The 24,678-nt window shown below is 43.0% G+C and overlaps 3 protein-coding genes across 11 annotated transcripts in view; 2 read left to right on the top strand and 1 right to left on the bottom strand.

Annotated features, from left to right (window-relative positions):
- Positions 1 to 26: 26 nt before the first annotated feature.
- aadat (aminoadipate aminotransferase) lies at positions 27 to 8,911 on the top strand. 2 transcript variants are annotated; one of them, XM_047581769.1, is made up of 14 exons: positions 27 to 120; positions 650 to 721; positions 2,473 to 2,641; positions 3,247 to 3,379; positions 3,527 to 3,601; positions 3,688 to 3,897; positions 3,982 to 4,047; positions 4,193 to 4,275; positions 4,720 to 4,816; positions 5,650 to 5,711; positions 5,805 to 5,869; positions 6,445 to 6,551; positions 7,685 to 7,786; positions 7,869 to 8,911. In XM_047581769.1, the coding sequence occupies exons 2-14, from the start codon at positions 655 to 657 to the stop codon at positions 7,908 to 7,910; spliced, it is 1,278 nt and encodes a 425-aa protein (XP_047437725.1). In that variant the 5' UTR covers positions 27 to 120; positions 650 to 654; the 3' UTR covers positions 7,911 to 8,911. The 2 variants fall into 2 exon arrangements, with proteins under 2 accessions (XP_047437725.1, XP_047437716.1); XM_047581760.1 differs by having other exon boundaries at positions 119 to 262.
- Positions 8,912 to 12,210: 3,299 nt separating this feature from the next.
- On the top strand, positions 12,211 to 22,266 carry mfap3l (microfibril associated protein 3 like). Its single transcript, XM_047603890.1, has 3 exons — positions 12,211 to 12,464; positions 13,733 to 14,135; positions 17,200 to 22,266. The coding sequence occupies exons 2-3, from the start codon at positions 13,820 to 13,822 to the stop codon at positions 18,144 to 18,146; spliced, it is 1,263 nt and encodes a 420-aa protein (XP_047459846.1). The 5' UTR covers positions 12,211 to 12,464; positions 13,733 to 13,819; the 3' UTR covers positions 18,147 to 22,266.
- Positions 21,168 to 24,678, bottom strand: part of clcn3 (chloride channel 3) — a 33,918-nt gene continuing 30,407 nt past the window's right edge. For 7 of the 8 annotated variants that reach the window (XM_047603831.1, XM_047603857.1, XM_047603815.1 and 4 more), the window contains one exon: positions 21,168 to 23,441. In XM_047603831.1, the coding sequence (XP_047459787.1) occupies positions 23,238 to 23,441 (204 nt within the window). In that variant the 3' untranslated portion in view covers positions 21,168 to 23,237. The remainder of the gene's footprint in view (positions 23,442 to 24,678) is intronic. The other variant, XM_047603867.1, reaches the window with a different exon arrangement.

Genomic DNA, 24,678 nt, shown 5'->3' on the forward strand with positions numbered 1-24,678 from the left:
AACATACCGGCTTTGGTGCACACTCACCATTTTAAACCAATAAGGATGTACAGCTGCTGTGACCAGTACTGAAGAAGAAAAGCATTTAAGCTATCCCTTCGTAAAGCAGAATACCAAAGTGTAAGCGTGCCGTTGTCTTTATATTATACAGTTCGGGTAATGTAGTTCACGTAACGGAGTCCGCCGATGACCACTACAGGTGTGTGCGCGTACTGAAATACATTAACCATAAGTCCCCGGGGCGGTTTTAGCCACAGCGAAGGTCAGTTGTATATCCGAGCGTGGTCCGCTGTATTCTGCTGCTACAGATACATTTAACACATTTGTTGTGCATGATTTGCGTCCACCTGCTCACTGTTGTGTCACACAGAGTGTGGGTTTCCTCTTGTGTCCGCGTTGGCTCACTTGAACGCGGTCTTATGTCCATAATTGTAACGTTACTGTTCACTGCACTCACTAATGTACAGTAAAGCAGTGACTTCTGCTGCTACTCAGTTTAACAAGTCAGACAGTGTATTTTATTTTTTTTTGTTATTGTTATTAAAATCGCTACTTAATAAGAATGCACTTGTCTGCCACGTTACAGACATGAAATGCATTAAATGACTAATTAAACTAAACCTGTGTTTTTGATGTTATAATTTGGCAGGAATTATGAACTACGCTCGGTTTTTGACAGCTGTGAGTGCAGCCAGAAAGCCCTCCCCCATCAGGATGTTGAGTGAGTATCTGTATTCATTTTCACTATAACCTGAACAAAGTCAAACATTTGTAAAAGCTTTTAAAGAATGCCTGGGTAATAATTAATGCAATAGAAGTGGCTGGACCGGGTAATGTGGCCCTAGGCAAAATCATTTCGGAAGCTCTGTACAGTTTATACAGTTTAGTTTCTAAGAAGTTCACCTACACTCACTTAGTATTAGCATAGTATTAGCATAGTATTAGCATAGTAGTGCCTTTTATTTGTTTAACTTGGGTCAAACTTTTCAGGTAACCTTCAACAACAATAAGCTGGGGAAATTTTATCCCATTGCTAAAGAATGACCTGATGTAACTGAGTCAGTCTTCTTTGCCTCCTTTCTTTGTTATGGCCTCTCCAGTATCTATTAAATATCTCTGCTGTCCTCAAGTCAGTTTGCCACAACTTCAGAAGTGTGCTTGGCGTCATTGTCGACTTGGGCGACCCTTGTCTAGAGGTGTTTCACCAGTATGTCTGCGTAACCTTCTTCCTTCCTCATGTAGCCATTTGTCTTGTGAAGCACACCAGTTCCTCCTGCAGCAAAGCACCCACACAACATGATGCTGCTACCCTCATGCTTCACTGTTGGGATGGAGTTCTTGGACATAAAATTGCTAATTCTAGCCAAACGTTTCAAGTCTATAGTTTGTTAACATGAAATCTTCAGCTGTCCAACTGTATATATTTTCTACATTTTGATATTGTCACTGTGGTTTTTAGCTACATTTACTGTGTCGCTCATTGAATGAATGAACGAATGAATGAAAGCTTTATTTCGAACATGACAAAAGACACATAAAAAATCAAAATAGTCAAAACTACAAAAACGATGTTAACATGACTTGTCTGAAAGGGGGTAGGAAGAAGCGTATATTTACTCATGCCCCTTCTCCTTTCTCATTAATTAACCATCAGTTAATTTTGATTCAATTTAAAGTGTATGTACCAACACCTCATCACCATATATATTTACATACATTTTATAGACAAAAGAAAGTAAATAATTTAAATAAACAAGTGAATAAATGATCTGTAAACACCTGGTGATCGCCAAAGCCCTTCATCCTCCTTGTACCCTGTGAAAATCATATTTTTGTACCACCTTTTGAACTGGATCATGCTTTGATCATTCATTTTTTTTAATGATTTTCAACAATTAATTTGACCATTAAACCATTTAAGTATTGACAACTAACAGGCAAATAGTAGAAAAAGAAATAAGTTAATTAGTACAAATGTACATGTACCTTAGAGTTGTTTTCAGAGATCAAAGGTCTTGAGTAAATTCACTTAATAACTTTCGACCTGTAGAAGCTAAGTTAATATTTTCCGCATCATTGTTATTATTACATGAATACTACAGTTTCAGAAATGCTTCAAAAACGCAATTTATGTAAATCAGTAAAGAAAAATATGCAAAATCTTAAGTCTTCCTGATGTACTGTATGTATGTAACAAACTTATAGATAAGTGATAAGAAACTGCTGTCTAGAAATATTTAAGGGAGACCATTTAAAAAGAACTAATGAACCTGTAAAATAAATAAACATTTGCCTTAGAAGTATCCACATAATCGGTAATACTCCAAAGCCTTCACTCAGTAAATACTGTATCTCCTTTGGATACTTGTGGTTAACATGCAACCCACAGACCGTAGCTGGGTTTCTGCACTAGCATGTTGTTGTTTAAACTGAAACCTCAGCGTCTTGTTTTGTCTTTGCTCCTGCATGAAGCTGAGCTGCAGCAGCGGTCGCCTCCATCCCTCATTTCTTTGGCCGGAGGAGCTCCAAACCCAAACACCTTCCCCTTCCAGACGGCGTCCATTGCGGTGAAGAACGGGCCGACGGTCACATTCGATGAGGCGGCGATGAAGAGGGCCCTGCAGTACTCGGCCTCTAACGGGTGAGGCATCGAGAAGAACTAAAGAAATACAGAGTAAATCATGAGGTTGTATGGCCTTTGGCTGTAGTAACTTTTCAAACCGTGCATCTTATCTTTGAGTTACAAGAATGACGTCTCTGTAACAGAACATGGGGATTATAATTCATCCTACGTGTTGATAATGCTGCACAAATATCACTTTGATTTTGGGTCTATTATTTGCTCTCTTACGTTATTATGTAAGACATCCAAATTATAACATAGAATTATGTTGCCAACAAAAAAGACTTATAGTAATTTTGAATTACGTAACAGTAAAAGAAAAAGAAGTTTAGAGCTGTTCTTTGTTCAGGGCTTTCATTGTGTTCGTCTTTCAGTCAAACCATGCGGGCAGTGACATATTTTGTGGTGTTCTGTTTTTTTGTTTATTCACTATAACAGCTACTATTGAAGATAATCACCCAGTGCTTCCTTTGTTTTTCTCGAAACTGGAAATTATCTTTTGAAAATCCGTCTGACAGCAGCACAAAGAGAGCAGCGAAACGCAGAAGCGCGGCATTGTGCAGAAATACGACAGGTCGCTATGTGTGAAGTTCTGAACGAGGCTGATTTACATCCCTGTCCAGGATACCCGAGCTTCTGACGTGGATGAAGGACCTGCAGAAGAACCTCCACAAACCTCCGACCGCCGGCTACAGCCCAGAGAATGGACAGATGGACATGTGTGTGACTACAGGCAGCCAGGAGGGGCTCTGCAAGGTACCAGCTGTACCTTGTTTCACTTTGAGATACAAGACATTGTTCTGTAACACATACGTAAAACCTGGTCCATGTTGACATGATAACATTAAACACTCGCTGCACATTTGGTTGTGTCTTGTGTGTCCACCTATTTCTGTGTTTCAGGTGTTCGAGATGCTGGTCAACCCCGGGGACAACGTTCTCCTGGATGCCCCCACGTATTCGGGCACACTCGCAGCAGTGAGAGAGCACTTTTCTTCATAACAACTCAATCACACAGCAACTCAATCTTCTGCCCTCTTCTAACTCACTCTTTACCCCCGAAGCTCCAGCCGCTCGGCTGCAACTTAATAAACGTTCCCAGCGACCAGCACGGCATGATACCTGCGGCCCTGAAGGAGGTCCTGTCCCAGTGGGATCCGTCAGACGTCCACAAGCCCGGCAGCACCGCGCCCAAGGTCCTCTACACCATCCCCAACGGGGGGAACCCCACCGGTGCCTCCATGACGGCAGAGAGGAAGAAGGAAGTGTACGAGGTTGGTCTTACTTACTTACTTACTTAACTTTAGGAGTCACTTTGAGTCAGATTAATGCATAATGCGTAATGCTCTTTCTAACAGCTGGCAAGGCAGTATGACATGCTCATCATCGAGGACGACCCATACTATTTCCTGCAGTTTGAAAAGGTACACACTCACTAACCCGTTTTTGTTATTTAAAGTGCTAATAAAAAAAGCTTCATCGCGTCCTTTATTCTCATTCTAACGTTGGTTATGAATGAATTCAGGTCACAATCTAAACTGGTTCGTGTTGTGTTTTTTCATGTGGCAGCCGTGGGCTCCCACGTTCCTCTCCATGGATGTCGACGGGAGGATCATCAGGACAGACTCTTTCTCCAAGATCCTGTCTTCAGGGTGAGTCTTTGTTTGTGTGTGTGTGTGTGTTGGAGGCTGTTTTTAATTCCTGGTGCATGCCGAGCTTTAATGGCACCGTTTAAGGGTTTATTGATTTGTCCAAATAAGCTCCTGACTCAACATGTAGACGGGGTGTGTTTGGTTCAGCTGGTACACTGTGTCCTTCCCGTCAGGAAGGCCGAGGTTTGTGTGCGCAGGGTGATCTGTGTGTTTGTACAAAAGAACGTCCATGCCCTCTGGGACGACAGATTTATATTCACCTAAATCTGTTTGTTTTTTTTAACCAGAGGTCGTTGGAGCAGGATGTAACGAGATGTTGTCCATGGAAGACGTTTAAAGTTGCACTAACTGGTTTTGTTTATATTTTTGGAGTGAAGGTCAGATCCCACACCCAGCTGCATGTGGTTACTGGTTTGTCTGTGTGTTTGCTTTTTTTTTTTCCAGACTGAGGATAGGCTTCGTGACCGGCCCCAAACCGCTGGTGGACAGGGTGGTGCTGCACATCCAGGCCTCGACAATGCACACGAGCACCTTCACGCAGGTGAATGCAACATCCTCCGCTTTTCGCTATCGCCTTAAAAAATCAGCTATTTGCATCATCGGCCCACGCGTTAGTAGCTTCCTGCTTTTGGTGATATTCATCCTACACGAGCTAATAGAAACTATAAAATCAGAAAATGAAATGACTGGTGTGAACTGAGTTTAAACTGAGTGTGTTGTAAATTAATATCTGGGAATGAAATGGGAGTGCTTCAAGAACTTGGCTGATCTTTTTAGTGCCAAACTAACCTGGAGGTAGTTCTCAAGGTAAATAATAAGAGTTATATTGGTTCATGTTGCTGCACGTAATTCATATCTGTTCATATCTGCTCACTTAAGACTTTTAATTGTCCAAAATGTTCAAACTGATATTCAGTGCAAGGAATGAGGTGACCCTACAGGCCCAGTGTATTTACTTCACGCTTCTCAAATTAGAAGTCGTAAACTTGTGCCCATATTAAATGTTAAACCCTTAAAGATTAAAGGTCTTAAGTTTTTTGCGCTTAACTCATTCTCTGCTGAAGAGACATAGTTTGTTTAAATAGCACCATGTAAACCTCCATGCCACAGGTATGTATTGTCTGTAAAAAAAAATGTCAACAGTGAAGCATATTTGCAAGGGGAGTCATCACCATCACAGACTTGTGTACTCCGTCTACTTGGAGTCCTGCCCTTCAGGCACGGCCGCTGTGAACGATGCAAAAAATCTTTCGCCTCCTCTAATTAAATTCTCGCCTGTGGATTTTCATCTAATCTGAACGCAAAATGTCATTAACGATAAAGTGGTTCCACTTGATCTTGAGCGATTAACCAGAGTCTCCCGCCTCCGCTCAGCTCATGGTGTCTCAGTTGCTGCACAGCTGGGGACAAGAGGGTTTCCTCCAGCACATAGACAGGTGAGCCACTTCCTGTGCAACCGGTTTGGACTGGATTATAATTAAAAAAAAAAAAAAAAGAAAAGAAAACAGGGAATGCGTTTCTCCTTGCAGGGTGATTGAGTTTTACAGACAGCAGCGCAATGCCATGATCAGCTCTGCAGACAAGTGGCTCAAAGGTTTGTGGACTCACTGTTGAGCAGGAAAACACAACAAATCATAAGTGTGTAGCGTTTAGAGTTTGATGCACCATATAAACAAAAACACACATGAGTGTGAAATATCTGTGCATGCCAACCGATGACACGGTATATTTCAGCTGCGGTTGGAGCTGAAAAAGTAAGCTCAACAGCCGCACCCTAGAAAACAAAAGGAATAATGCCGACAGCTAGTCGACATGTGCGTAAATGTTGCAGTCTTTTAAGAGAAGAAAGCCTGTGCTGATTTACATAAGGCTGACACCAGACTAAACACAGTGGATAGTAAAAGGTCCACTCTCCACTTGTGCCTGTTTCTGGATTAGTGTGCAGTAAGGAGTCAGGCATTACCAAAGAAAAAACAAAACAACAAAAAATATATATATCACTACCCCCTAGTGGCTATTTAAGGAACTGAAAACGTTTGTGAAGGTGTTGAATAGACTGTACTGCATGTCCAGATATTGCTAAATAATTGAGAAATGTTAAAGAAGGTAAATGCTTCTATGAATCAGAAAGCACTCGCCAATATTTTCCCTCCCGATTTCTTTGTGTAGATGTAGCAGAGTGGCACGCGCCATCGGCCGGCATGTTCCTGTGGATGAAACTCAAGGGCATAGCCGACACCCAGCAGCTCATTATGGAGAAGGCTTTGGAGAAAGAGGTCACCATCCACACAGTCAAAACCTCAAATATTATCACGTGTTTAATAATTGAACTTCAGATTAGCACAAACCCGCCGTCTCTCTAATACTTAGACACAGTCAGACACAACGGTGTTTATTTGAGAAGAGATGTTTTGCTCAAGGGCAGAATCAGAGTGTGGGATGGTGCATGTAAAGCAGCCATTGTTTGAACTGTGAGGATTTTCACTCCTACACACACACACACACACACACACAGGCTCTGTAAATCCCTGTTAACAAATGGCTGATTAGACATGTATAAACAAGAGTGGGTAGAGTCAAGCTTGCTTCAACGTGCACTGTAGGCTCGTCTCCTCCGAATCCTAAATATTTAAGACCTCCACAAGCAGAGTGGTCTGGTATACAATATGTTTCGAGGTAAACATTTTAAATCTCATCTCATTCTCATCTCAGAGAGATTGTTGCGTGAGCAATATTGTTTTACTATGGAGGTAAACATTTTAAGATCTCATCTCATTCTCATCTCCGAGAAGAGTATTGTCGTCACTCACTTCACATAAAAAAATGCCGTAAAAAGAGAGAGAAACATAATCCTCGGCTTCTCTCTGACCACACTCGGCTGGCCAATCGCAGCTGGATGTGGGTGTGAATATCTGATCATTGGTTACATAAATGGTTGGACAATGACTCCTCTGTTCTGGTGGTGGTACAGTGGTTTATAAAGATATTTGAAAAGCAGCTCAAGTAAGATTTAGGGAAATCGGCCTCACTGCGCTTTTGTCTTGATGCGCTTTGCCCTTGAACGCATCACAAAAACATAACAGTACGTTCTGCACCTGCGTGAAGAAATAACTCTCCACACCAGCAGGGGGCAGTGCCCTGTAGAAATGTAGAATTGATTGTGTAGTGCAAACCAGTTTTGAGTCAGTCAGTGTTTGAGTAAAATTTTGCTTTGGAATTGTGTTAGTGGATTTAGTGTAAGATCTTTGTTGTCGTATGTTAGTTGTAGACCCCCTCCAGCCACTGATCACAACAAAGACGGCTTCTGTTCTCACAAAGAGGATTGAATCCGCGAGGTCAGTTGTGTAAAAGCAGAAAAGCTGATGGAATTGTTGCTAATGCAAGTTGTTTGCGATTGTCTTCATTAAAGGTGTTGCTGGTTCCTGGAGGTGTCTTCATGATCAACAGCAGTGACCCTTGTCCCTACGTCAGAGCGGCCTTTTCTCTTTCTACACCGGAGCAGATTGACGAGGTACCAGCTAACACACCAACAAACACACACCAACAACAAACAAACACCAGCTGACTCTGCTCTCTGTCCTTTCTTTCAACAGGCTTTCAGAAGACTCTCTTTACTCATCAAAGACGCTTTGTGATGACAGATTTATTTTTCACTGACAGATGCTGATGTTTTCAACTTCCCGTTAAAGACTTCGATGACGTTTACGTTCAATACATGACATTACGCTTGAGGCTGGCTCCAAAAGTGAGACCTCCATATTAACACGTCCAGCTAATGTCCATATATGTTGGTACGAGGTTAATGTTCATATCAATCTCATATGTGTTAGGGTTTAAATTTATACATAATTAAATAGGTGGCTGGCATATAGGAGCAGTCTCAGGTAGCTAACTGCCTAAATGTCACCCAATTCACCGTTTTGCCCATTTTTGAATTAGCCAGGAGTTAGGCGGAGTCAGGCACGGCCAAGATGGCGACGACCTGTTCCGCCCACACTGAGCTTCACAACCGTTCACCAGAAAACCTACTAGTGACGTCACAGAGGGTTTGTCCATCTTTACGTGCAGACAGCGGGGATAGCAGATGTTTTTTGGGTTGAGTACGCCAACACAAAATCATGAATCTTACGAATGTGCTGTACTGAGGAGTGATGACCCGGATACCCACTGTTGGTAATGTCATAAAGTTCCTTCTTTAAATACAGGTCACTGATACCAGGCTTCGGTTATTCACTGGACTCTCAGTGGATTTAATGGTGTGTCTTTACTTCACATGTTCATTTCCATTCAACACAGCTTTGCGCTGATGTTTGAAAACACTAAGAAACTAGAGAAAAAAGAGGGTTTGCTGCTACCTCATTGCACTACAGCCTCATGGTCACTCAAGTACAGTCTGATTTGATCTTAAGGGGGATGCACCGGTAACGTAATATCATAATAATACAAATACTCTTTACTATACTATTATTGAAAAGATGCTGTTAACAACTTGAATGTCATTTTTGCACTTTGGACCCTTTGGCAGGCCGGTTTAGGCCCGTGGGCCATATGTTTGACACCCTTGCACAACACAGTGAAGCTGTCTTTATCTTGTCTGTGAACAATAAGGTAAAAAATAAAATATTTTTCAAGCCTGCGTGTTTTTATTTTTGTTTTCCCCAAATGTTTAACAGTAGTTTTAAAAATGTGTTGCAGGAATTAATTAAACAACTTAATCCAACATGAAAACTACAATACTACTCCCACTTATTATATTATATTATATTATATTATATTATATTATATTATATTATATTATATTATATTATATTATATTATATTATAGTTTTTTTCTATTTTTCTGATGAAGCTACGTTGCCTTTGCATTTGATACCATTAGGTAATGTATTACTTGACAGTACATGGAATATCTGGGGTCATTATGACTCCAAAAGACAAACAACAAGCATCTTTTTATCTCCCATTGCACAAGTCGCCAGTTCTGTCATCCTAATCAAAGTCTGATAAACCTCTACACCCTCTTGATTCAACAAATAAATCTTCTCATCGTCTAACTCATTCAGTCTTGGGAACTTTTTTACATTTTGGGGGACATTTTGATTTGCCAGAGCAGAGACGTCTGCGTTAATGTCGGCTGCATTTTACCTAGAGGGATTCTTGCATTTATCCACGCTGATTCCTAATGGACTTAATAGGAAATGTGCTGTGAAAAAAAGAGCCACAGTGATTCAGCCACTCCTTGTTCTTTGAGGGACTTCTAGCAGCTTCATACAGACTGGTTTTATTTGTAATATATGGAGACAACAACAAGAAGCAACAACGCTGTGCGTCTTTAATGCTCGCTGGCTTACAAAGCTTCTCAGGCTGTGCGACACTCACTATGAACTTGACAACCTGACATACACCAGACACATAAGGGGAACACAATTATCAATGGATAACGGTGGCCTGGTTCATCGAGTTTGTTGAATGTGAACGTTTGTTTTGGCGTCACGTGAACAGGCGGTTCAGTGTGCGTCACTTACCCAGGGAAGGGATGTACGTCAGGATGCGCCGTGTGGGAAGAAGGGAAGCTGAGTGATGTTTTAGGAAATGTTCTGCTGGGAGACACTGGGTCGCATCATTCGCGTCAGTGTCACTTTGACTTGCACCACCTGCCTAAGCGTTGTTGCAAACTGGAATTGGTGTATAACTGAACCGAGTATTTGCATTTTTTTTTTTTTTTTTTACCACCTTATAAAATCCCAAGCTGAAGTGTAGACCTCATCTTTCCATGAGGCCTGCGTGCTTTGGCTCTCACGCCGGCGTACCTGCTGACAGCAACAGGGTCCATCTGTTCACTGTTTTCCTTTCCTTTGTGCAGACTTTCTCCCCGCCGCGTTAACATGTAGCACTCTGCGTGCAGCGTGACCGAGCTGCGAGAAGTGTTTGTGTACAGCTGAAACATTCATCTGTAAAGGATACCGGGGTCAGGGAGAGGGAGAGGGTTTAGGAATAAGGCGGCTGTAACAAGTACACCTCTTACTGAAGCGCAGGAGGAAAACATTAAAGCCTTCAGCTGAGGGGTGAAACGCTGTGTTCAGATTCTCCACGTAGGATTGAAAAATAAAAAAATGTGCTCTTACTTAAGTTGTGCCCGAGCAGTATTTAGTGTGGTGTAGTTGTTTGTGTTCCAAAAAAACTGAAGAAATGCATCACTTCTTGTGTTATGTTCGGATGTGATGCTGAGCTGCAAAAGTCCAGCATCCGTAACTCTAAATTTATCTTGTGGCATCAGATAATACAAAACGTCTCGCGTTTCATCCTGGACTAATAAATGCGCAGTCAACACAAACAAAAACACAAGCAAACACACATATACCCTTCTACTCACAGATGGAGCGTTATTGACCGAGTTATTGACCGCCTGCTGAGGCTCCAGAACAATGTGTCGATTTCAGACTTTTACTGTGGCTTCAAGGTCGTCGGTTATCAGCACATAAGCTCCCAACCAGAACAGCCCGAATGACCCCGAGTTAGTCGCTGTGCAGAGGTGCTCTTTGTTCTGCCTTCCTTTCGTTTTTTTTCCAGGATTCATTGTTTTAATTAACTGATTGTTTTGAAAAGGAAGCTGTTTTATTGTTTCGTGTGCTATCTGCAGCACCACGGTCCACGTCGGAGGTCTTTGGTCTTTTCACAGTCCAAATTTTTAGCCCAACTGGGTTTTGACCACAGTCAGTTAACCTGTCAGTATTTACCTCATCTTAAAGCAGACATTACAGAGTTAAATGCACTGAAGCTTAATGTGAGCAAGATTTTTTTTTTTTTTACTCTTGGGAGTTGTGGGAGTCTCAAGGCCAGCCTCCACCAGTGTTGCCAGATGGGGAATGAAAAAATATCATACTGTCGCTTTAAAATTATCATATTTTGACCCAAACTATGTATGTACTAAAACAACTTCATAAAAATCACACACTAGGGCAGTGCATTTAAAATCAAAGACATTCTATATGCATGGAAATCCAATCATTTAAGGAACAAACATTTAGCCTTGGCCATTTGAATGAAACAACTGCTTTAGTCATTACCCATTTATATCAAATAGGCCCTGAAACCATTGATAAATATGATAATTGTCGTATATCTGGCAACACTTTGCTTACACAAACAAATACAAATGGGCGACGAAGGACAAACCAGCGAGAATATGTTGGCAGATACTTGAGGTGAGATTAGGAAGCCATGTAGGCCTTGTCGCATATGTGTCGCAAATGTGACATATTCTGTCACATTTAAATCTAGTTTTCATTTGATTTGAGATTACCTGTCTGAGGAGAAGAAATATTACCACATAAATATATCCCCTTTATCATTTAAGTTCGAAGTACTTTTGAATCAAAAGTATTTGCTAATGATGCTAATGTAGCCTGGAAACTTGAAATTTTTTATTGGGTAAAGAAACATTTTCAGGTTGGTTTCCAGAGGACTCCAACTTTTGCAGTTGTGCGGTTGCTCTCTTTTCGGAGGTTATCTCAGTACTGTGGAGGTGATTTTGTTTACAATAAAACTGCTGCCGTTTGGGGAAGTGAAATCCATTGATTAAGCCATTGAATCCGTTGTGTAAGTATAATAGAGCAGAATATTTTATGATCCCATTTTTTATGTTTTGGTCAACAGCCTCTCTGTTTAACTATTTAAACGTGCCAGTAAATTATCAGTTAATCATATGAGGAAGTCTGATATGAAAGTGATCACTCATAAAATGACTCCGAAGGAATGGTTATGTAGTCGTGCATTTGTTTGGTTTGCAAATAACCGGTTGCCAAAAATTTTCTTATCGGCTTTAAAGGGCCCCCCACGTGACCCATTAAAAAAATCAGTTGATGCAGCTTCAAATGCATGTGTGGGAATGTCACAGGGGCGTATTGAAGAAACTCGGAATTAATAACGTTTAAAATAGTCTAACAAATAAAAAATCACCACTTCTGTCATATTCCTACCAGTACGGCGATGCAACGCAAGCAACCCGGCGACGTTGCCTCCTCCTCCCAGCGCCCTGAGCCTGAGTGGAACTAGTTGCTGGTTCAGAGCCGATGGGCTGCCGGAGGACGAGGATGGAGAAACACGAGGACGCATAGGCATCGACAAAAACATCTACTTACGCGGTTTTTTCACCAATGTCCCGACCCTGAACGGCCACAACACACGACGTGAGTACTGAAATTTCATTTTATCATCGAAAAACGGTCAGTTTTATTTCGGTTTGTCGGCTTTCGTCGACGCCGAGTTGGCCGTTTCCCGGACCGTTGTGTTTTTCGCTCAGGAGGCTACTTTGCCGCATTTTTCTGTATTTATTCGACACCTAATGCTCTCTATGTCCGCAATTCTACTAACATCAGCCGTGACATTTAACGTCACGTATGGATTTATATGTGTATGAAGGTCAAACTCCCCTTAAATCCTAAAAAAACTGTTGGTGCAGTTCTGAAACGGTCCTCTCATATATAACCGCCGTCCAGCACGTAGCCGCCTCCGACGCCCTTGTATTTTTCCAAGACTGTCGGGTTTAAGGTTGACCTTCACACCTCAACATCGCGATAGCTCGGTCGCCTGAGGCTAATATGTGCATCTAACTGTCTACATTGGATGTATCCGACCCGTGTAAGGCAGCTAATGATGCCGTCTTCGAGGCTGTGTGTTGCAATGGAGCGAACTGGGAAATAGACGGAGCCCGATTTCAGCCCCGTTATGTGGTAGCGTGGCATTGTTTTTATACTTATCGAGACAAATGGGTGCTGTCAGAACAAATGGCACAATATATCTATATTAACGTTAGAAATTACCATTTTAACCGACTGTCACATAAATGTGTGTGTGTGTTTTATATAATTTCTGCATGATGTAAAGCTAACTGCCTTTAGCTCTATATATATATTAGCTAGAGGCGGCTCCAGACAATGAGACCGTCTGACATCCGATTTCATTGTGGAGGATTTTATGGCCGGTTTGTTCGTTAAATAGTGGAGTCTGCGATCGGGGATGCAACTAAAATATGTTGTGGATATTTCTTAAAATTAAAGCTGGTTGGTTGTCTACAAGACTTCAAGGAAACGGGCAACATCGATCGCTTTCATTGTGCACCGCTAGCTGTGTAACGTTACCCAAAATACAGTGTTGCATTTATACACGTACAAAACTGGACATTGTCATCTTCCAGATTTCTAGCAGTTTTACTTGACATTCAATCAAGTCGGTGATTAAAACTGAAATGGAGCTGCAAAATATGTAAAGATGCACAATAAATATTTATTTGGCTGTTTTTTACCAGCCAGTTAATGGTGACAGTGATCGTTAGCAGCTGTTCTGTTTTTTATTTTATGGCTTGAACCTCACTCTTATCGGTTTGAGCATCAGGACACACGCTGCCTGGTCCTGCTCTGTCTCTGATTAATACTTGTCAATCCCTTGTTTGTTTCAGTGAGATGTTTCACGCCGCAGAGCCAAACACGAAATTGCCTTCCACCGTCAAGAGATAGCCAGTCTACAGAATGGAGGCCCAGGACGAATGACACAGTCTCTTCCCCCGCGGGTGACGCGCCGACATTTGGAGAAAATGCACTTTACCGGTGGATACGCTTTTGTGGCCCTGGTGTCCCTTATCGCCCCTCGCACTGCCGGGGCCTTATCAGTGAACCGCACGGCGAACGGCAGCGCGACAGACGGCGGATTTGTCCCAGTCGTGTTCACAAAAGTAAGCCAGATAATTGTCCGGGAGGGGAGCTGCGCACTGATTGATTGCAATGTCACCGGAGACCCGTTCCCCAGCGTTCAGTGGTTCAACTCTCACGGAGACCGCCTGGACACCAGTGGTGAGACAGGTGGTGAGTGTGCTGTTACTTTAAACCTGGTTTCCTGTTCTCTTTACCTGCCGCTTGATTAGAATTTCATTAGCAGCGAATACAAAAAGGGAGTCAGGTTTGTTATTTGCTATAAATGTATTAGAAATATGTAAACCAATATACACATTAACTGAGTTCCCACTAAGAAAATGCGTGGCAGAAGTGGTGAGCCAGACACTTACAGCTTTCATTCAACCTAAAACAAATAGCAGGTTCATTAATATGTGGTGTTAACCAGATTAAAGGGGCTAATTTTGATGTATTTAGACAGCCAATATGAATCAACATGGTTCACATACTGTATAACGCAAAGCTGTTTTAGGATTTGGGATATAAGAATACCTATACATCCTCATAGATGTGAAAGGATCCGACTGTGTTTAGGCTAAGTGGAAGCTTTTATTTTTGTTTTGATACAGCAAACACTTCACCTGTCTCATCTGGACAGATGTGTGGATCTTTATCAGCCACAGCTGGTTCACCTGCCGGGTCAATCACATGTAGCCCACTGTCTCGACATGACAACGAACGCTGATTAAACTTAGTTTTGTCTCGTGTAAACCACGGGGAAGTAGCAGCCGACCTGCTGTGGGGAATGTTTTAAGGATAATCGTGACAGTTTATGCAAAACAGGAAGAGTGAAAAGAAGAGGCAGGAAGTGAAGATCGAGTGTACTTCGTTTCGAGGCTAGTTCCAGTCCGATTAACTGCAGACGTTTGTTTTTTTGACTCTTTACTGTTATAAAATGATGTGGAATGCGACTTCTAAGAACACGGACAAGACAGACGTGTACTCCAATGAGGAAAATTTGGCACAATTATTGCACATTTTTGTCTGGCAGCACTGATTATACTCTGGCTGTGAAGGGAAGTCTTTGCCAATTAGACGCCAGAAGTCATTTCTACTAATGCTTTTCATTCAAGCCGAGCTGCCTTCGTCTGTGCCTGAACGCACGACCTACCACAGAAGGAATGCAGAGGGAATAGTTATTTCTCGTGCTGTCGTCTCTCCTGAGCCGACCTGTTGAAACCTGCCGTTAGAGAGACTGCAAACAGCACTGTTATTATTATGACCCACAAACCCAATACAGTGTCTGTGCTGCCGCTGAGCTTCTCCCCTGGGTTATACTCAGAAATATAATTAGAAAGGAATAGACTTTCCACACAGCAGGCAGTAGTTCTCTGTGTAATGTGCAGTGGTTACTTTAACCTGTAGGTTGTCCATTACAGTGTTTTCTTTCCCTACAAATTTGCTTGTAGTATCGGGCAGCACATCAGCCGCGTCATGTGATGCGGTGGCGGAGATATAATTAGAACTCCCGCTCTCCCGAAAAGACGGATGGGAGGGACTGTGTTTGTTAGCCAGCCTTCATTTCCTGACTTCCCATTCATCTCCTCCTGAGGGATAGCAGGGTGGGTTATTGATCGTGACTGTTTACTGGGGTCCGCAGACGCCATTACACAGGTTTAGAGGCTGCTTCTATGAAATCTGCTCTCTGTTTCCACACAGTGCAGACAGAAGGTGGCTGACGAGTAGCTCCTGTTGAGTTCACTAAAACCGGTGGAAAAATACTGCCCAGAGCGTCATCCTAACAATGTCAGCTGATGGTAGAAACTGTGGTGGATGTTTAAGTTATTTGACCGACCGTGGCATGTTTGGATGTGGTTTCTCTTCTATGAACAGATTAATTCAGTTCCATCCACCTACACTAGGATGAATAGCAAAAATCAGGGAACATCTTGTTTGATTCAGCATAACACAGTTTGCAGTTTTCCTAGGGATTTGTGTGACTACTTGTTGGACCCAAAGTGTTCCTAGTGGTCCTATAGTGAGCTCTAGCGATGATGATAGATGGGTTTTGTTCATCAGCTGCTTCCATGTTTCTTGTCGCTATGCTAAACCCTGCTCACTGGTTGCTTGTTGCACCTGTATATTTAGCAGCTATTTACCTGCACCATTGAACATTTGAAGTTGATATTATTATATTATATTATTAAACTCCACAAAGTCCGTCTTATTGTTCCATCATCTCACTGATTCCAGTCAGCTGATAAGAACTGGTGCAGAAACAAAACAAGGCTGCAGGCACACACTGTGCATGTGCTCCTCCCAACATTTAAATATATTTAAATACATGCAACATTTGATTCAGACTCTCCTGCAGAACTGCCGCCGTAGATGCACTCGCCACAATTGTTGCTCCGCTGATGTTTTTGGTTTCTCGTTGAATCGAGTCACTAGAATTTCTACTTGTGGCCAATCCTATGACCGTTGTGATGTATAAGATGAGACCAGCACTGTCTTTACAGTATTTTTTAGCTATTACATGATAAAATATATATTTTTTTGTAATTTGGGGAGCTAGTTAAATCAAATGTTTGAAAAATAATTGGACTAACTGACATAAAGCTGATTAAGATGTAAACAAATCCTTGTTGTCCTGATTAGAGGTAGAAACCTCAACACACAGAGCAGCGCTTCCAGATGAAATACAGCCTTGTGTTTAAATATTGAAAGCTTGGCAAGAGTAACGGGGTCAGTCCTGCTCTCTGGTCTGCACTGACTAACACATGAACCCCACGTTACATCTTCAATTTAAAGACCATCTAGACCAGACACATGAAACCAGCTGCTGCTTTAAGGACTTTATGATTGTAGCTCCACTTGAAAGGGTTTTTATAAATATGTAAGGTACCACAGTGTGTTCTCTTGTGTTGTGAGACAACACAAAAAGTTGGAAATGTTGGAGTTGGAACAGCAACAACGTACGTACAATTGAGAAGGCAAGTTTGTGTTAAAAGTAGCAAACGTTAGGAACGTAGAGGAGTTCACTGTGGAGCCAGTCAGCAGGGAGCAGATGCATAAAGATAATTTTCAGGGCTTAAACTTCGACTTCAGAGTCAGTCACTTAGTGGGTCACGTAGTGTCAGCGATTATTCATGATTCTAAAATGAAACAGGACGTCTGTTTTCCACCACATTATACCGAGAAACAGCAATAATTCAGGCTCAGTGTTTCCCGAACTCATCTCTATCTGTGTCTGTAGGTGGGAAGTGGTGGCTGCTGGACGGCGGCTCCCTCAACATCACCAGCATCGAGTTCGCGGACCGCGGCAAGTACACCTGCATGGCGTCCAACGTCCACGGCACCGCCAACTGCACGGTGACCCTGCGCGTGGTCTTCACCAAAGGGGACATGGGCGTGTACTACATGGTGGTGTGCCTGGTCACCTTCACCATCATCATGGCCCTGAACGTCACGCGCCTCTGCATGATGAGCAGCCACCTGAAGAAGACGGAGAAGGCCATCAACGAGTTCTTCCGCACCGAGGGCGCCGAGAAGCTGCAGAAGGCCTTCGAGATCGCCAAGAGGATCCCCATCATCACCTCGGCCAAGACGCTGGAGCTGGCCAAGGTGACGCAGTTCAAGACCATGGAGTTCGCGCGGTACATCGAGGAGCTGGCCCGCAGCATCCCGCTGCCGCCGCTCATCATGAACTGCCGCACCTTCATGGAGGAGATCCTGGAGGTGGTGGGGGTGGAGGAGATGAGGCACACGTTCCTCAGGCAAGCCCCGGAGGGACGGCGGGAGGCGGCGGGCAGGGTCGCCTCCATCGGGCCGAGGGACGTCTTCACCGTCCTCCAGGAGAGGGAGAGGGGGCAGGGCCTGGAGAGGGAGCGCAGCGAGTCGCCCGCCGCCGACTCGGACAACTCCTCCATTCACGACCAGCCGCAGCACATGGCCATACAGGTGTCGGTGCACCCGCCGCTCGCCGTCGTCGGAGGCTGCTGCGGCATAGAGTCTCCCCCGCAGCCAGAGGCCGCCGCCGCCGCCGTCCCCTCGTCTTCCCCCTCCTCCCCCCCGCCGCTGGCTCCCGTTCACCACGACGAGCAGTGCGAGGCGGAGGACGAGCCGGAGGCCGAGCCGGATCCCCCGCAACCCACCGCAAACACCAGCCCTCCCTGCCAGGTGTTCTACGAGAGCCACGTGTGATGAAACCAACCACGAGTTCTCCTGCTATGCATCTCCACTTGAAAACAAAACAATCCACCAAACATTATTGATTTTACATCTTGGAAACAATCAGTCAGTTTTTATTTATCTTTTTCCGATGGCAACAATCTGTATAAACCTTTGTAGGCTGATCTACTGAGACTAAATCAGAAGGTTTTTAGACTCTCTGGACTTTCATGCTTGAATGTACACTAGAGTGTAATCAATATTATTAATGTAAGAAGCAACGAATTGTAAAGGGACATTTGCTGTGTTGAGATTTCCATAGCTCTGATTATTATTTAAATAATTGGGTACTTGGTTTGTTAGTTTCTTACAGTGCTAGGGTTTTTATGACTTAACTCCAGGAATTTGCCTCAAGCTGCTCTTACACTTCCTTCACTCGCTACAGATTGTAGTAAGGCTCTGCTCACCCGGAGGCGCATGCTGTGTGGGTTTGATCATATTTCATGATTGTACGGCCTTCTGCATTTCTATAGAAACGACTGAGCCAGGTGAACCTGCAGCGTATATATCCTGACCGGAAACACCAGTGAAACACCTCTGGCTGGAAGTTTCCGTTTCCCTTGAAACATTTTTCCGAGTGTTATTATATGACCCACTGTGCTGTGTTTTGTGTTCCCGGGCTAGTTTAGTTTCCCTCAGTAGAGGAGAGTGGCTCCTTTGCATTTCGTCGGTTTTCAGTTCGTTCCCCGGCCTAATCTCAGCACCGTCTAGCTTTGGCAGAGCCTTTACTGTAGTCGCTGCGTCCCTGCTGCATGTGTTAAGTAGACAGTGAAGATGTCCGACATCTTTCTCTGGAACTGAAAGGACTCCTTTTGTTTCCTCCTTTGTTCGGCTAACAGACCAGTCTGTGGCAGAGATAAACTGTTCTGCTTTCACTGGTGCTCTTGAGATGCCTCTTCTTTTTGTAGTGAAATAAAATGGAAGTGCTGTGCAAAAAAAAAGAAATGGTCAGTTTGGTCAAAGACGTGCTTTTTGTTCCCGTAGAATTGGTCCTTAATGAATCCCTTCATTTGAAATGAACGAGCTTTACTTTGAAAAGAAATTCTAGTAAATTTGAGTCATTATCATTGAGGGGAAGCTTCACCTGTAGCCACAACAAAGCTGTTTCCTATTTTATCTGGGTCTGAACCTGAGACTTGAAACACTCTGCAAACATTTAAAACCAAAGTATCTCAACTTCTTCCTCCTCATCTCTTCAAACTCTTTCTTCTGAGATAAGAAGCTCCTGAAGTCTTCGTGTGATTAATGAAAGGCAGACTGTCTATTGTCAGGGCAGCCGTTGCCATGGCTACAAGGCTGTCTTGACACAAAGGTGAAGAAGGAAAAGAGCGACAAGGACAGAACTCTATAAATTTGTGTCACAGAAATTTGCTGTAGACGCTGGGACACAACTATAAAATAAAGTGATGAATTAACCCTGACTACGCACACTGTACAAAATAATGGTCATGTACGGAAATGTCTTTAATTCCAACAAAGATCTCAAAATCAGTGATTTTGTAAATGAAGTCTGGTGTGTGTTCTATTTTTTAAGGCTTTCTGAAACCAACGCGAGCCAAAGACGTGTCATGTAGACGACTGGGCCATGAATGATAGATGTGTAACAGGACACGAGGAGAAGAAGTGACGTCTAAATGTGACGTAAAAACACTTATTTTGTTTTGAGTTAGACGCAGGTAGGATAAATGTACATCCAACATAATCTATCAGTCTAGATCACATTCATCTTGATTTAAACTTCCCTCCTTAAAATGTAAAGCAGGATTTTACTTTCACCCTTTAACCCAGGATTAAACAAGTTTATTAAAGACATTTTTAATATCAGAAAATGTAAAATAAAATCTTTTTCAGCATCATATAGTCTAAAGTTTTAAATAGAAGGAATCAGTTTGATATATTTCCAGTAGAAGGTAACAATAATTCAGTTAACTAAACTGGACCAAGCTGAAAATGAACCAGTTACAAATGTTTTATCTTCAATCAACACAAAATGAACATTTCAAGGCTTTAAATTCAATGTAAAAAAACATTTTCTGTTTTTATCTACCAAATATTTTTGTAACGTGAAACTCAGTGATGTTTCTAATGAATGGACAAAAACGATTGGAAGCTGTTTAAGTCTTAATGACACTGAGAATTAATTACGTTCATTTTTTACTCTCTCATTTTGAAAAGGGTTATTATTTCACTACCTTTTCCCCGTTTTTCTTTTTTAAACAAAATGTACGTATTAACCTGCTGATGATGAACTTTGATAAAATGAAGACGAGGCTTGAACTGAGACCCACCAGGACCACAGGAATAGTTTTTCTTCCTTTTAATTTAAAACAAAATTTAATCTTTACATACTTTGTTTTAAATGTACAATCAAACAATCAGTGTAATAATACATAAAATTCTTCTTCTTTTTCATAATAATAATAATAATAATGCACGACTATCGACACTACCCATAAATAAAAAAAAAAAAAAAAAAAAAAAGAAACATCGAGATCAGTATGAAATACAATGTTAGGCAACACCACTGGTTAACAAAGACGATGCTCTGCTCCCCGTCGCCCACAGCAACAGCAGGACAGTCACTGCAACGCAAAGACGTACACAGGACCACACACACGCTCTCTACAGGTAAGGTGCTACTGTTTGTCCACTCCGCGTCACGTCCTTTTCACTGTGTCCACTGAACGTGCCGGGCGATAATGGAAAGGGGGAAAAGACAGATGAGCGTGAGAAGCCTAAAATCTTTTGCCAGGCACTTGGCGAGTGGAGAGATGAAAACCTGCTGCGGACAAATGCTTCAGCTTCACGGCTCTAGACGGTAAATTTAAAAATCTATTCAGTCTTCACGTTATTATTAAATTCATGCTTTGATTTCACGGTATTTCTTGACCACATCAAACTGGAAATTTGTAAATTTTAGTTTTATTCTGAAAGTGGATTTTTCTTTATTTTAAAAAGGTCAAGAAAGGAGAGATATCTTTTTTTTTAAATGTATTTACTGTTTACCTGCGTGGAGCTGGAGGACGTCTGGTTCTGTGTCTTTTCAGAGCTTAAGCTGCTTAATGATGAATAATTCCAGACGTTTGTGAAGCTGAACATTTGCCGGTTTTCGTCTTCTAACATAAAAGGATTTAGAGTTTTACCACTTAATGATGGTTTGGCCTTTGTTAATTGGAAAACGATTAATGATCACAGTTAATTTAAATATCTTTTCTGTGGGTTTGGAGGTTTACTTCAAATCTCAACAAATTTAAATCAACTGAGGAAACGAGATCCAGATCAAATATCCCTTTTTACAGAGGCCTGGTGTGAAGACGAGTCTTTAATCAAAAGAAGACTGGGCGGCGTTCACTTTGAACTGAGGGACGGCGCCTGTGGTTCATATTTATACACCGATCAGCCATAACATTAAAACCACCAACCTGTGAAGTGAATAACACTGATGATCTCTTTACTGCTTAAAGTTCTTCTGGTAAATATGTTAAATATGTTCTTTTGATACGTACCACCACCTGAACGTTGCTGCAGACCGAGTCCACCCTCGAGACAAGGACGAGGGGTCACTCTCTGCATCCTAGTACCATACGTTGCCCGGACGACCACGAAAACTGGTCCCAGAATAGCCGCGCAAAAAAAAAAAAAAAATAATAATTTGACACCTCTGTATCACAACCACTGTTGAATCAGACCAGCCTCCACTGAGCCTTGTTTGCCTCCTTGGGCCACTTCTGATAAAACTGAGCTGCTCTGGCTCAAAGATGCTCAAATGCTTCCACTTCTCGTTTACTCCTAATATCTGAGGGACGCCGCAATAACGAGATCATCACTGTTAATCTCTTCATCCGTTAGTCGTCATAATTTAAAGATGTGAACAGATGAGCCAGAAAGGAAACTCACGTAGAGCTACGATCGCCCTCGTAGAAACAGTAACAGTTTTCTGTGACACAGTAGGACTCAACCTGGACGCTCTTTCTTTTATTCGGCCTTCATCACACTGAATGAATGAACAGGACACACACACACACACACACACACACACACACACACACACACACACACACACACACACACACACACACACACACACACACACGGACAACTCAAGCTGGCTCAGACATGAAAACACAAAAGGTCTGTGTCATTTCTTTCCTTCACAAAGGGAACTTTTTTTTTTTTGTTTTGTTCTTGAAATAGAGTACCGTCTGTGTCGCTCTACCTCCCTCTCTCTCCTTCACACACACGCCTCACACACACACACACACACTAAAGCCATCTTGTTTAGATCGAACCCGGGGGAGCATCCATGTGCCATGACGCGATCACGGGATGAGGAGCAGCTGCACATCCTCTCGGTTCCCATGGTAACCTGGCTGGAATGTAGCGGCGCTAAGGTAGCACACACACACACACACACACACACACACACACACACACACACACACACACACACACACACACACTCTGCTCACACACTTAATTCACAGGTAAACAACAGGTTTTTGTCTGGAGGACGGACAGGTCGGGTGTGTGCAGGGGTGAGGACAGTGAGCTTTTTTTTTTCTTTGTTTTTGTTTTTTTAAACCTGGAGGTTTCAAGGTCCTTCATCGCGTCCCTGATCATCGGCGGTTCATTCTGACCTTTGACCCCCACCAGCCAGGCGACGCCATCACCACGACCTCAGCGGAGACGGGACAAAGGGTGAGGCACGTGAAGAGTGCAAATGGGTGTCACTTTACAGAACAGGGAGTTGTGTGTGTGTGTGTGTGTGTGTGTGTGTGTGCGGAGAGAGACAGCATGCATGTACGAGGAGTGTGCGAGTGCAAAAGTGTGTGTTTTTTGTGTGTTTTCTTTGTGTGTGCGTGTGTGTGTAAAAAGTGCATTCCTTGTGTGTGAGTGTGCCTTTCGAGCCGTGACCTCCGCGTGTCCTCAGCAGCTAGACGGAGATAAACAAAGTCTTTTATCGTCGTCTTTTCCCTCTTGCGGCTCGCGAAGTCTCTGGAGGCCACAGTCAGTCTACAAACGAAAGCTAAGGTGAAACGAAACGAAAGAAACGGGGTCCGAACGTCAGAGGTTGGAGCCGTTCAGGAGGCACACCTCTTCTTCCTCCTCCTCCTCCTCCTCATCCTCTCCCTCGCTGCCGCCTCCCCCTCCCCCCCAGCCGTCCTGGAAGGAGCGGATCAGTTGAACATGATGGACTCTGGATCTTGGTTTGCCATTTGAGCCATGTGACGGAGGATATCTTTTTTTGTGATAATACCAAGAAGCCGCCTGTAGGGGGAGACAAAGGAGAGGAGGACAGAGAGAGACGGACGTTTAGAAACGGGAGGCGGACTGGCGGTCAGCAACCAGAGCAAAGGAGAGGACACAACGTCGCGTTTTTGTTGGCGAGGACGTCTTCAATCAGAGAGGATGATTTCAATTTGGTTTACTAGATATGAATGATTTAGTTTTAAAAGGGGGCCAACAAAAATACGAGTTCCTGAGGAAGCAAAAGTCAGCACTAGAGGAGAGGAGGAGGGAGGAAGTGAGTAATCCCGGGAAATAAAAAGGGATGAAAGCAGGTCAGAAACAGCACCCAACTAATACCCACTTCAGAGCAGGGTGTCGTTTCAGAAACTGCCCCTCCCCCGGACCTTTGGTCCGGAGAAGCTGGTGAGAAAAAAAAGAGGAGCCGGATCCTACAGGGTGAGACAGGAAGAAGTGAACAGGGTGTGGAGACGAGTTGGATCCTCTCGGAGCAGGAAATAAAGGGGACGCACCTGTCGCAGGAGTCAGATGCTGAAGTGACGTTTTTCTCTTTTCATAATTTGATCTCCAGTTCATCACTTTTTCTTTCTTTACACAGCAGCCAGAACGGATATTAAATCTGCAGCGACTCTAATGAAATCAGCAAGGAGTATTTCTGGTATCTTCTAAAGGGCAATTCCAGTTTATTACAAGTCTTGCTTCATCACATCCACTGATTATTATCCACTCTAAATAAGCTGCTGAGATCTGAGAACGCAGCGACGTCGCTAGCAATTAACTCTGTCAATGCATTTGGTTCGGAGTCTCACCAAAGTTTAACATTTTTGTTCTAAAAAGTTAAATTAGTGGAGTTTTACTTTTGAAAGCCCAGTCTGCTCTGATTGGTCCATGAGGAGGTCCCGCCCACATACAAAACGAGTACACGCCCTTTAGTTCAGGATGAGTCTTCAACATTTGTCAGGAAATTACATTTTAAGAATACCATGTGCAAGTTTATTTCAAAGAATGTAGGACATAGATCTTCAACAGGGGGTCCGCGACCCCTAGGGGGTCTGCAGAGGTAATTATGTAGGACCAGAGGTGTCAAACATAAGGCCCGGGGGCCAAAACTGGCCCGCCAGAGGGTCCAATCTGGCCTGTGGGATAAATTGCAAAAATTACACTGAAGATATCAGCTGAAAATATTTGATAAAATAAGAAATTGCACTTGCACCTTGCACTTCTTAAGAAAGTCACGGTTGTTCATCACATGTAGCTG

The sequence above is a fragment of the Mugil cephalus genome, chromosome 1, assembly GCF_022458985.1.
Source record: "Mugil cephalus isolate CIBA_MC_2020 chromosome 1, CIBA_Mcephalus_1.1, whole genome shotgun sequence".
In the NCBI taxonomy this organism is placed as follows: domain Eukaryota; kingdom Metazoa; phylum Chordata; class Actinopteri; order Mugiliformes; family Mugilidae; genus Mugil; species Mugil cephalus.

Bases quoted from the DNA above. Each gene is read 5' to 3' on its own strand.
- aadat (XM_047581769.1), top strand. From the start codon at position 655: ATGAACTACGCTCGGTTTTTGACAGCTGTGAGTGCAGCCAGAAAGCCC. The intron at 4,817-5,649 runs GTGAATGCAACA...GCCTCCGCTCAG, and splicing joins ACACGAGCACCTTCACGCAG to CTCATGGTGTCTCAGTTGCT. The intron at 6,552-7,684 runs GTCACCATCCAC...TCTTCATTAAAG, and splicing joins AGAAGGCTTTGGAGAAAGAG to GTGTTGCTGGTTCCTGGAGG.
- mfap3l (XM_047603890.1), top strand. From the start codon at position 13,820: ATGACACAGTCTCTTCCCCCGCGGGTGACGCGCCGACATTTGGAGAAA. The intron at 14,136-17,199 runs GTGAGTGTGCTG...CTGTGTCTGTAG, and splicing joins CACCAGTGGTGAGACAGGTG to GTGGGAAGTGGTGGCTGCTG.